The 13,020-nt window shown below is 48.3% G+C and overlaps 1 protein-coding gene across 1 annotated transcript in view; it reads left to right on the forward strand.

Moving 5' to 3' along the window:
• The window catches only part of LOC147690254 (60 kDa lysophospholipase-like), a 363,203-nt gene that overhangs the window by 100,332 nt on the left and 249,851 nt on the right, over positions 1-13,020 (forward strand). Inside the window, exon 5 of the mRNA XM_086937891.1 lies at positions 9,784-9,867. Coding sequence (XP_086794017.1) covers positions 9,784-9,867 — 84 coding nt within the window. The remainder of the gene's footprint in view (positions 1-9,783; positions 9,868-13,020) is intronic.

A 13,020-nucleotide genomic window follows, 5' to 3' on the forward strand; every position in this document is an offset into this window, starting at 1 on the left:
ACCACACACACACACACACACACACACACACACACAACCACACACACACAACACACAACCACACAACCACACACACAACCAACCACACACACAACCACACAGCCACACACACAACCACACACACAACCACACACACAACCACACACACACAACCACACACAACCACACACACACAACCACACACACACAACCACACACACACAACCACAAACACACACACACAAACACACACACAACCACACACACAAACACACACACAACCACACACACAAACACACACACAAACACACACACACAAACAAACACACACACAAACAAACACACACACAAACAAACACACACACACACAAACACACACACAAACAAACAAACACACACACAAACAAACAAACACACACACAAACACACACACACAACCACACACACAACCACACACACAACCACACACACAACCACACACACAACCACACACACACACAACCACACACACACACAACCACACACACAACCGCACACCACACACACAATCGCACACCACACACACACCACTCACACAACCTCACACCACACACACACACACAACCACACACACACACACACACACAACAGCACTCACACAACTGCATGTTACTCTCTCCTGCGCACCCCACTCCTGTACTAAGGTTACGAGTGACCTGGCACCCGCCTTTCAGAGGTTCACTGCATCCACCCAAGTCTGGCCTGGCACAGGTGCGTCCCAGCCTGGCACTCACCAGGTGATCTCCGCACCTCCTTCTAGACCCCAGCTCACTACTGTTTGCAGTCTGTCACTCACCCCTCACCTCCCTGGCACTCGCCCTTCAACCCTCAGGCCTGGCAGTCACTCCTCGCACCTGGCACTCACCCTTCTCCCTCTCTGGCACTCAGCATTGACTCTGCGTGACACTCCACTGTCACCTCCCTGCCACTCACCCATGTCCCTCCTGGTATTCACTACTCGCCCCCTTGGCACTCACCCTTCACCTCCATGGCATGAGCCCTTCATTCCCCTGGCCTGGCAGCTACCCTTCACCCCTTGCACTCACCCTTCCCCTCCCTGGCACTCACCCTTGACCCTCCTGACTCTTACGTCTCACCTCCATGGCACTCAACCTTCATCTCCCTGGTACTCTCCCTTTATCCCCCTGACCTGGCACTCAACCTTCACCTCTGTGGCACTAGTCCTTCACCCCCCTGGCCTGGCAGCTACCCCTCACCCCTGGCACTCCTACCAGTGGCGTCACTGGGGTTGGTGTCACCCGGTGCGGGTAACTCATGGTGTCACCCCCTCAGGACTTACCGCCTGGACCACCTCTGTCGGAAATGTACGGCGCTAGGTACTGTCTTACTCCCTCTAGCTCCCTCTCTCTGTCTAGCTCCCTTTAGCTCCCTCTCTCTGTCTTACTCCCTCTAGCTCCCTCTGTCTCCCTCTCTCTCTTACTCCCTCTAACTCCCTCTCTCTCTCTGTCTTGCTCCCTCTAGCTCCCTCTCTCCCTCTCTTACTCCTTCTAGCTCCCTCTCTCTCTGTCTTGCTCCCTCTAGCTCCCTCTCTCTGTCTTACTCCCTCTAGCTCCATCTCTCTCTCTTACTCCCTCTAGCTCCCTCTCTCTCTGTATTGCTCCCTCTAGCTCCCTCTCTCTGTCTTACTCCCTCTAGCTCCCGCTCTCTCTCTCTTACTCCCTCTAGCTCCATCTCTCTCTCTTACTCCCTCTAGCTCCCTCTCCCTCTGTCTTACTACCTCTCTCCGTCTTGCTCCCTCTAGCTCCCTCTCTTACTCCTTCTAGCTCCCTCTCTCTGTCTTGCTCTCTCTAGCTCCCTCTCTCTCTGTCTTACTCCCTCTAGCTCCCTCTCTCTGTCTTACTCCCTCTAGCCCCCGCTCTCTCTCTTACTCCCTCTAGCTCCATTTCTCTCTCTTACTCCCTCTAGCTCCCTCTCTGTATTGCTCCCTCTAGCTCCCTCTCTGTATTGCTCCCTCTAGCTCCCTCTCTCTCTCTGTCTTACTCTCTCTAGCTCCCTCTCTCTGTCTTACTCTCTCTAGCTCCCTCTCTCTCTTTGTTACTCCCTCTTGCTCCCTCTCTCTCTGTCTTGCGCTCTCTAGCTCCCTCTCTCTGTCTTACTCTCTCTAGCTCCCTCTCTCTCTCTGTCTTACTCCCTCTAGCTCCCTCTCTCTCTCTTACTCCCTCTAGCTCCCTCTCTCTGTCTAGCGCCCTCTAGCTCACTCTCTCTCTGTCTTACTCCCTCTAGCTCCCTCTGTCTCTCTCTCTCTGTCTTACGCCCTCTAGCTCCCTCGCTCTCTCTTGCTCCCTCTCTCTCTCTTACTCCCTCTAGCCCCCTCTCTCTGTCTAGCTCCCTCTCTCTCTGTCTTACTCCCTCTGTCTCCCTCTCTCGCTGTCTTACTCCCTCTAGCTCCCTCTGTCTCCCTCTCACTCTTACTCCATCTGTCTTCCCTGGATTTGTATAAACACGAGTGCGAGCAACAGGTGGCACTGTAGTGAAGAGCAAGCTGTAATTTTGAACTGGTTCACTGGAAAACTGAAAACTGCAAGATTCTGAAAAATAGGAAACCATGCACCCTCAGATGAGCTAGGCTGCTATAGAGTTGCCTTGTGAGCAAAGAAAATTGCAGTCAAGCATTGCAGATCTCCTGCGAGACGCTGGCGAGTGTGAACAGCATGAGGAACAGGCAGAGCTCTTGGCCTAAGTTGGTATATCCAAAAAAGACATGAAATGTTAGGTTCCCACTCGAGGCCTGCACATGATTGCAACAGTGCCTGTCACAAAATATTCAAAGATAGAATCTCTATCTCTATTAACACACCTGCATACAGTCCGCTGACTTCAATGAACAAAGCAACCTTTCCCCGGCCGGCAAGTCAACGATGCCTTTGCCTGCCTGGTATATGCATTGGTTTGGCTTCGGTTTCGTTTCGACTTTCGTCACAGAACAACAAATCAAACCCAAACCCTTGACTGCTTGACTTCTGTGACCCATCCATTCCGTGCACGTGCAGAATGCAGATGGCAGATGGTGCCCGTAGCTACGGCAGGCCGGGGTGCGGTGGTGGCACGCTTCTTGCACTAAAGCAGTACGCAGGTAGACTCGTCAGTGTAGATTGGTGTCACCCCCCAGATGGGGTGAAACCCGGTGCGGTCCGCACCCCCCCCGCATCCCCCTAGTGACGCCACTGACTCCTACTTCCCCCCTCCCTGGCACTCACCCTTGACCCTCCTGACTCTTACTTATCATCTCCCTGGCACTCGCTCCTCCCCTCTCTGGCACTCACCCTTCACCCCTATGGCCTGACAGTCACCCTTGTCCCTCTTGGCATTCACTCCTCCCCTCCCTATCACTCACCCTTTACCCTCCTGGCACTAGCCTGGTTTCCCCCAAGAACAAAAAATTACATACATTGGCATAGCCAATAAGTCTCGCCTTTGGGACCTTATAAGTGTTTAGCCACGCAACAGTTGGTGTTGTTGCACCAAGGCTATTGTGCTGCATAACTAAATACTTGGAAGGTCCCAAAAGCGAGACCTATTGGCTATGCCAATGCTTGTTTTTTCTTTGCTCTTCAGTGGCCTAGAACAATGTTGTCAAAACATCCTGGTTCTTAATCCTTGAAATGTTAATCGTGTCTGTCATAAATAGTAAGGACGTTTACATGCATAGACTCGGCACACGTGACCCCTGGATGACTTTGTTTGACTAGTTAAGCTCTGCTACACGTTTCTTTATTTACTGTTGAGTAATGTGTGTCCGCTGCGGCCCTCCGATTACGCAATGCGCAGGGAGTGTGGGCTTCGGTGACCACCGACATTTTATTGGTTCGTTTTCTGTTCCCTGCTTCTTCAGAAAGGTTGTGCACCGGTAGGAACGTGTAGGAATGCTTTAATTATCGCCTGGTTATGGCGATTATGGGTCATCATCACCCAGCCCGCCTCTTTCCCAGGGCAGAATTTTAGATCAGGAGGGATTACAAAAGTTCAAGTTCGGTATTGTTTAACTTTATGCAATATAACGTTCTGACCGCCGGGGTGGGGGGAGGGGGGAGGGACTGTGAGATGAGCGGCCATAGCTAATTATTAACTTCTAGACCTCATAATATACTTTCATAAAACAGCAAAGTATTACCTTATAGACCTCATAATATACTAGCACAAAACATGCATTGCTTTCTTGGTGTAAAATAAGTCGTGCTGGCCCGACCAATGGTAAAAATTGGACTGATGTACACACGTTTATTTGATGGAGTTTTTGTTTAGTGCATAGTTTAACTGCAGAGCCCCAGACGCTGCATCTTGGTCCCAGTATTTGTTTCTGCCCATTGTTTTCTAACATATATCCATGAACTAAGCATTATTGGCAACACCTGCTGATAACCATGGCTATTAATTGTCTGCCCCCAACAATTTCGGATCCTAGCCACAAACCTGCCAACTTGAAGGGGGCGGGTCCTAATGCCGAGAAATACCTACGAGGCACTTTTGAACCCCAGGCCCCCTGCTCCCAAAAAGAAGAAAAACACTTGTTGAGGGTGGTTCCGTTGTCCCTCAGTTCAAAACCTCGAACGAGTTGAAAACCACTATTTACAGTGGTTTTCAGCTCGTTTTCTCTGCCTCCATATGTTATCGGCTCCTCACCGGGTGATATCGTGTCACACGGTGGCACCGTGTGAGTTAGTAGGTATGTAGCCACACACAAGTGATGGCTTTAATGGGGGGAGGGGTGGGGACGCAGGGGTTAATTAACTGCCGTTATTGTCTTTCAGGGCTATCAACACCCTCTTGTTCCAAAGCAGGGAGCTCTACAGAAGCTTTACTGCGCCACCGCAGTGAGAGGCAAACACCTCCTCTGCTCTGTTCTTCCCTCCCCTACGGATCTCATCTTGTTGCAGAATCCGCCACCCCGGCTCCACCGCTTGCTTCTCTGAGAGGAGCAGTCCCTTCTACCATAGCAATGTACTCACTAGTTTATGATCCTCACTAGTTTATGCAGGAGTCCGCTCTGCTCTCTACCATTCCCATGTGACTCTTAGAGTATATCCACGTGTATCCCCTCCCTTTGTAGATAGAGATATCACCAGTATATGCCTAGAGTTTATCGATTTGTATCTCCTCCTTGTGTGACTTTATCTCTTGTACATTTGCAATTTTTATCTGTTTGTACCTTTTTTTTATAACGCATGTAATCCTAAATCCGTATGTTTTCAACTGGTTCTTATGTAAGTCAAAAATGTGCTAATTCTTTTTGTACCGTCAGTCCTTATGTTTGAAACTGGGTCCTATGTAAAGCGCACACACCTTCGGGTAAAGTTCGCGCTATATAAAATCGCATAAATAAAATAATAAATAAATACAGAAAAGGAAACAAACTACCATGATTCGTTATTTGTCTCGGCTATACAGTGGCAATCGGGCTTACATTTCAGATCTGCAAACAGGGGTGGAGCCGAGACCGCTACCTCTGCGGCTGGCAGTTGCATACGTGGATAACGTGGCTGCAGGGCCCTCTTCAGCTGTGGGGTGGGGCATGGGTGCTGCACACCGAGACAGCGCACACTGGTGAAAAGAGCAGCTGTCGCCCACAGAAGTCTCCTCGGCTGCACTTAAAAGTGGTAGTTGAAGCCACATAAGGCTGGCCAACCACTAAGTGCACTAAAGTGTCATATGCCATTAAACCAGTGCTTTAAATGGCCAGGTACGGCCCGGTACTGAGTGCCCACACTTATATAATTTGAATGGGGAAGTACCTGCACTTCATCAGCACGGCTGCATGACATTTAATGGGAGAGGACCAGTACTTTTTAGGAGCAAAAATGTGCTCTAAATAGAGACTACCAGGACTTCTGTATTTCAATTTAAAGCACCGGATTAAACGTTATTGAGGAAAACCACAGTGACTCTGGAATGCATGAATTATTCTTAGCCACTCGTGTAGGAAAGTGCCCCTTTTGACATGGTTACTCCCCACTTTTTGCCTGGTGTCTGTTGGAACTTTGACTGAAAGCGTACTGGGTTCCTGCTAACCAGGTCCCCATACCGGTGTTCTTTACCTAAATTGTACGATTGTTCCGCAATTGTCACCGCTTTAGAATCCCTGTAAGTCACTAGTAAGTGGTACCTAGGGCCTTGAAACTATCGAGGGTCCCTAAGGGCTGCTGCACAAGTTGTGCCACCTTAAGGGACCCCTCACCAAGCTCATTCAATCTGCCATTGCAGCCTGCGTGTCTAGGTGCAGAGAAAACCGAAGCGTCGACATGGCTCACATTCCTGTGTGCCATGTCTGCCAACACTACATGTGGCATTAGGTAAGTCACCCCTACGGTAGGCTTTGCTGCCCTAAGGCAGGTGCTTTATACCTAGGGCTCCCGGTTTTATAATATTCATTTTTTTGGCATTTGTCTGTTTTATTTTTGGCAACTTTTTCTGTATTTATCCATATTTATTATGGGTTTTATGAGAAACAAAGCTGAAACTCGTATATTTACACATTTATTTAACCAATATGCAGTCATGCTTGAATGCCTGCCAGGTTTCAGTGATCTGAACACACGCAGAAGATAAATCGATACATTTATATGAAAATATGAACATTTCAGGATCCGCATTGTGCAGATCTACTGCTGTTGAAGCCTCTTTACTAAAATTCCTTTCTTTTTTAACCCCTTACCTATCAATCCACAGTTATTGGCCCGGCACTCGTGGCAAACTGTATTCATAATCACTCAAAAAGCACCCAATTTTCGTTTTTACCCACATTTAAAAATAAATATAGACCAGAAAATAAATGGTTTTCGGTCTGTATTTATCTGACAAAATCAGTAAAAACGGAAAGCAGGGAGCCTTAATTATACCTATTTGTGGGCATATATTTAAGTTCACCCGTAGATATTACCAGTGCTCACGGAAGCCATAACGAGTACATGGACTGGACACTCGTCATTACGAGTTCCCCAGCTGCATGATGGCTTCACTGTACCCCAGGAGTTTTGGTACCAAACACCTCGTCTTAATAAACCACACTTATGCCAGTGCTGGATTTATTAATAAATGCACCCAGAGGGCACCTTAGAGGTGGCCCCATAAAACCTATTGACTACTAGTGTGTTGACTGACTGGTCTCAACCAGCCAGCCACCATAGACAGGTTTCTGACCCCTTGAGGTGAGCGCATTCGCTCTCTGAGGTCAGGAAGAAAGCCTGCTTTGGGCAGAGTTGCTCTCACCTCCAAGCAGGATGGGCATTCCAGAGCGGGAACCTTCAAAGGCCCTGCCGCCTTTTGTTATTCGACTCCTAGACTCTCCAGATAGTGGAGGAGCACCCCCTGTCCTGACACCTCGTTTTCGTAGCCAGACAGGTGGGAAAAATTAGCACGATTAGGAGGTGGGCCCAATTTCAGCCAGCACCACTGCTAGGGCGGGCCAGCTGATGTGGACCTCACTTTCCAGATTCCTCCATGTTGTTTTGGATGGAATAAGCATTCTAGGGCCAGGGCATAACCCTATATGTATATGACCACTGGAAGTGGTCATATAAAGGGTGTAGACCCCCTAAAGGTAGGTATCCCATTGGCTACTATCCGTCACTCCCCATAAACGCCCCTAAATTGAGTATTTAGGTGGCACCCCTGAACCCAAGAACTCCGATTCGACAGATCAGCAGAAGAAGGGCGAAGCAGTCACTGTCTAGCAAGAACTTCCGCAGAAATTTGGACTTTGATGTGAAACCCTGCCTTCCTGAGCCCTCTCTCGACAGCGGGACTCATCCTGCGAGATGGAGAACTACCCAAGCTGTGGTTAGCCTGCCAGCACTTCAAAAACCACAGTCCGTCTCCCTTGGAGTATAGGAGCTACTCGTTTGCAGACAGCGACAAGAAGTCCTGTCCACTGCTTTGAAGCTCCCAGGCCCGACCGATGCCGGACACTACCAGGAAATGGTACTAGTGCTCTGGAAGGTCAGATCTGACTTCCCACTGAGTATGAAGACACCAGGACCAACCTGAGCCGTGCAGCACCAATCCATGGGGTACCGGATGCCCTCACCAAATACCAACAGTGAGAGCCCAGGCTGGATTCCCACTGCACCAGGACCAAGCAGCCGCCGAGGGACATCAGCATCACGGATATCCACTTGGAGAGTGGCTCAGCTGCTTTGGTTTTTCCCCTGCCTTCTGTTTGTCCCTGATTGCGAGCTGCAACACTCCGCACCCAACCAAACTAATCGCTCTGCACCCGAGCCGCCTGCCCGGGTCCTCCAAGACCCCTTTCAACGTCAGCCCCCGTTTGAGAGCCCTCTGACTTGCTCGCAAGTGACCCTGTGCAGCCTCTTTACAGGTGGCACCCCTTCTCTGTAGCGCGCCAGCTACCAGCCTCACCAGAACCCTGCTCCTAGTAGAACCAGGGATATTCCTGATTTAACTTCTGTTAGTACTTTAAACCGTGGCCCACTACTATTCCAATCCCAGAAGGTGAACCCCTGAAACCCGACTATCTACTTTTATGCATCTTTGACTTTTTCTTCCATGGGACTGCATTGTGCATAAAAGCGCACAGGCTTTAACGTTTTACTTACCTGTGGATATTTATGTCAAAAACTATACTTACCTTTGAATTAGTTATTGATTTTAAAATATATATAAAAAGTGTTATTTTTAAATTTAGCCTCAGATTTATTCTTTGAGTGCGTCTTCTTTACTGCCTCTGTGAGTACAGCAAATGCTTAGCCCTACCCTCTCATAAGCCTAACTGCTTGCCCACACTACCATGGAAGAGAGTGTTAGTATTATCAACCTTTGCCTCTGTAAACCAATTGCGTACCCACTGGACTCTGCACAGTGCACTTCATTTTAGTACGCTATGTAGAGAGCCAGCGTCCTACTTCTAGTATCTATTCTGGGCTGCAGTCTAGTTCTTTTCTCTGTTCACTGTTTCATTGCACACTGGGCCTGTGTTATCTCCAGGAACAAGCTAAAATATAACATTTTCTCATGATTGTATTGAAAGATTGATGCAACAATTTTGTTTTTTACAAACTTCTAAGCTCTGTGGGGTACTGTTGCATCCGCCTGGACTCGCAGTATCATGACATACCATAATAATAAATATTGCTTTCACTGTACTGTATGACATCCTCAAATCCTTCCCCATACAATCTGAGACTGATTATTCTGGCACACAGCAGAGGAGACTACCTTTAATCTGTGCAATAGAATGTGCAACCATTTTATAACTTTGATCTTGCAAAAGAATCTACAAGAGTGGTCATACTCTCAGTGCAGGGGCATCGTTTTATTTAGGAAGAGCGTGAATAATTGGCACTGGCTCCTTGTCAGTGGTGACCTAAAAGGAAAAAGCAACCAAATTCCGAATAGCCCACATGTACGCAATGAGTCATGGCTGTGTGAAAAAACATGTCAAGTCGAACAACAAACATGCTTTGTTGCAAAGCAGTTATGGAATTAAGTCGGAAGAGTAGATGCTCTAGCGCTCTTTGCCAAATGCACTGTGTTAAGTAAGTTTCCTTCTGACTAGGTGTAAAAGACACATTTTTCAGGCAGACCCATATAACCTTTCAAGTGGATGGAAGAAATAGTGGTTAGGGAAAATCTGTTTAAAAACTCCAATAGCACACCCAGACAAACTCACAGTATTGTTTGTTCTAAACATTTTTGTTTAGGTTTCACATTTTATATGCATTAGTCTCTTTTTTAAATGGTATTGCTTCAGATAGCATTTGTATTTATATTTCACCCTTTTATGTCCTACAGGTGCCCATATACACAATTCGGAATGACGCTCTTGACAACCTGCTCGATGCTCTGCTCTTTGCTGGACAATTTGTAATTCCAGAGGTTGGTATAATTGGCTGTATTTAGAAGTGGCTTAGATCTTGTACATGTCAAAACAGGTTTTTTTTTCCACCTTCGTATTAAAGTTAATATTCTGCTACCTTTTTGGTAAAATGTCCCTGAATCCCTTAATTTGTATATCAGTTCTGAGGGGAAATGATTGGCACTGTAAGAGTCGAGGATTTGTTAGTAGGCCTTGGAAAACTATTTCAGTGTATTGGTTAGCAAGAAAGTGTTAAACACCTCTAAGGTATTCCTATTTTTCGTTGGCAGCTTTGGACTAAATCTATTTTTGCGCAGATGTGCCATATATGTACTTTTTAATGTGGTATTTGACCAGTTTTTAGGTCTCTCCCTGGCTAAATTGCGCAAAGCGCGTTCTCGCCGCGAGACTATAGCTGTCGGCTCAGCTTCCAACGAGCCAAAGTGGAGACTAGAGATGGGCACGCACAGCAAGCCGGAATCGGATCAGGTCTCACGCGTGAACACGCGCTCCGATTCCGGCATGCTGTTCACACAGACGCGCACGCACACACACACGCGAACCCATCCCTGTTCGAGCCGCTTTGCCACCGCATCCAAGCCGCCACGATCCGGCAAGCTTGTACCCTTCAAAGTACGGCCCGCACTCTCCAGCCCCCGAAGCCGCACCGCATGTGAGGATTCCAAGTACGGCTCGTGCTTGCTACCAACGTGCCGTCCGCTGCTTCAGGGCACAAAGGTACGCCACGTATGCCTGAAGCGTACTAAATCGCACTGTGCCTGCCTGTACACCTGAAGCGTGCTAAATCGCACTGTGCCTGCCTGTACGCCACGTACGCCTGAAGCGTACTCCAGCGCACTGTCCCCACCTCCTGGGGCCGCGCCGCACAAGGGAAGCCGCCCGGTATGAGTCGTACTGGGCCGCTCCGTGCCGCACTACCGCCCCAGGGATCCTGCCTGCAATAAGAACATACGGCTTGTTGTCATTTGCAACCATGGTTAAATATTGGACTAAAATATGAATGTTTTCGATAATGTCTTTAAATAAAAAACATTACTTTGGCAAGTTATACATACCACACTACACGACGTCACTGAACTCACTGACCTTAACTCCTGGGAGGCATGCACCCTTGGCATTTTTAAACGTAGAAAACGTCTTTGTCCGCACCCTGTTTCCGAGCCTAGCTTTACTATTAGCCAAGAGAATAATTACAGTGTACTGAAAAGCACTCACCTCCCCCGTGTCTTTGGGGGCATGGCGTGGTGCGATATGGAAATGGGGTACCGCGGAGGGTAAAGCTCTCCGCTGAGAAGAAACACGTCACATTCGAATAAGTCACATCTGAATGGGACTCACTTTTTCCTCCGTTCTTACACCTCACCACTCCGGAAGATCGTAAAGCGGACTCTACCTCACAAACTCTCTCTACGGAAGCCCCTCAAGACCCCACGGAGCTAACTCTTCACGTTCCTTACCAATCCGCAAAGTGCCCCCAGCCGTATGCGAGCTACGATATTGGTCACTGAAACCCCCAACTTCGATATCCTGTGCTACCCCCCTGCTCACACCACGATTATTCACACTGCTCACTATTATTGACTCCAATCCCTGCCTACACCCTCCCAATTGGTCTACAAGTTTACTTTCTATTGTTGCCGAATTTTAAGATGTGATTTAATTTTCTAATAGGACTTCAATTACCACTTGTAATACATGTAACGCTTGTTAAATTTAAATGGGACTATTGTTACTGCTACTATTGCTCATACCTTTGCATGTACATACTATGCAGCATTACTAACCTTTATGTAGAATGGAAAATCCAAATAAAAAGAATTTCCCAAAAATTATAGTTAAAGTTTTCAGGATATTCAGACCGTTTACTTTTAAGGTTTCTTTTCCCGAAGGCTGTCCCATACTATTTGAAAATTGCATTTCACGGTCTAACAGAGTCAAATAAGTATTTGTGTTCACTTCTAGAAATGAGAACCATAGACACCTGTACCAAGACAAATATTGTTGAGTTAAACCTTAAAAGGGGAAGTTGGATAGTTTGGACCTTTTTCCTTTCATTTTGATTTTAGAATGTCCAGCAATGCGAAATTAACATATGGAGTAGCACCCCTCTCTCTACACCCCTCTCTCTACACCCCTCTCTCTCTACACCCCTCTCTCTCTACACCCCCACTCTCTCTACACACCCTCTCTCTCTACACACCCCTCTCTCTCTACACACCCCTCTCTCTCTACACTCCCCTCTCTCTCTCTACACACCCCTCTCTCTCTCTACACACCCCTCTCTCTCTCTACACACCCCTCTCTCTCTCTACACACCCCTCTCTCTCTCTACACACCCCTCTCTCTCTCTACACACCCCTCTCTCTCTCTACACACCCCTCTCTCTCTACACACCCCTCTCTCTCTACACACCCCTCTCTCTCTCTACACACCCCTCTCTCTCTCTACACCCCTCTCTCTCTCTACACACCCCTCTCTCTCTACACACCCCTCTCTCTCTACACACCCCTCTCTCTCTACACACCCCTCTCTCTCTACACACCCCTCTCTCTCTACACACCCCTCTCTCTCTACACACCCCTCTCTCTCTACACACCCCTCTCTCTCTACACACCCCTCTCTCTCTACACACCCCTCTCTCTCTACACACCCCTCTCTCTCTACACACCCCTCTCTCTCTACACACCCCCTCTCTCTCTACACACCCCCTCTCTCTCTACACACCCCCTCTCTCTACACACCCCCTCTCTCTACACACCCCCTCTCTCTACACACCCCCTCTCTCTACACACCCCCTCACTCTAACACACCCCCTCTCTCTGACACACCCCCTCTCTCTGACACACCCCCTCTCTCTGTCTACACACCCCTCTCTCGCCCTCACTCTATCGCCCTCCCTCTATCGCCCTCCCTCTATCGCCCTCCCTCTATCGCCCTCCCTCTATCGCCCTCCCTCTATCGCCCTCCCTCCCTCTATCACCCTCCCTCTATCGCCCTCCCTCTATCGCCCTCCCTCTATCGCCCTCCCTCTATCGCCCTCCCTCTATCGCCCTCCCTCTATCTATCGCCCTCCCTCTATCTATCGCCCTCACTCTATCTATCGCCCTCACTCTATCTATCGCCCTCACTTTAAGCTATTATTATAAATTACA

The sequence above is a fragment of the Lissotriton vulgaris genome, chromosome 9, assembly GCF_964263255.1.
Source record: "Lissotriton vulgaris chromosome 9, aLisVul1.2, whole genome shotgun sequence".
NCBI classification, from domain to species: domain Eukaryota; kingdom Metazoa; phylum Chordata; class Amphibia; order Caudata; family Salamandridae; genus Lissotriton; species Lissotriton vulgaris.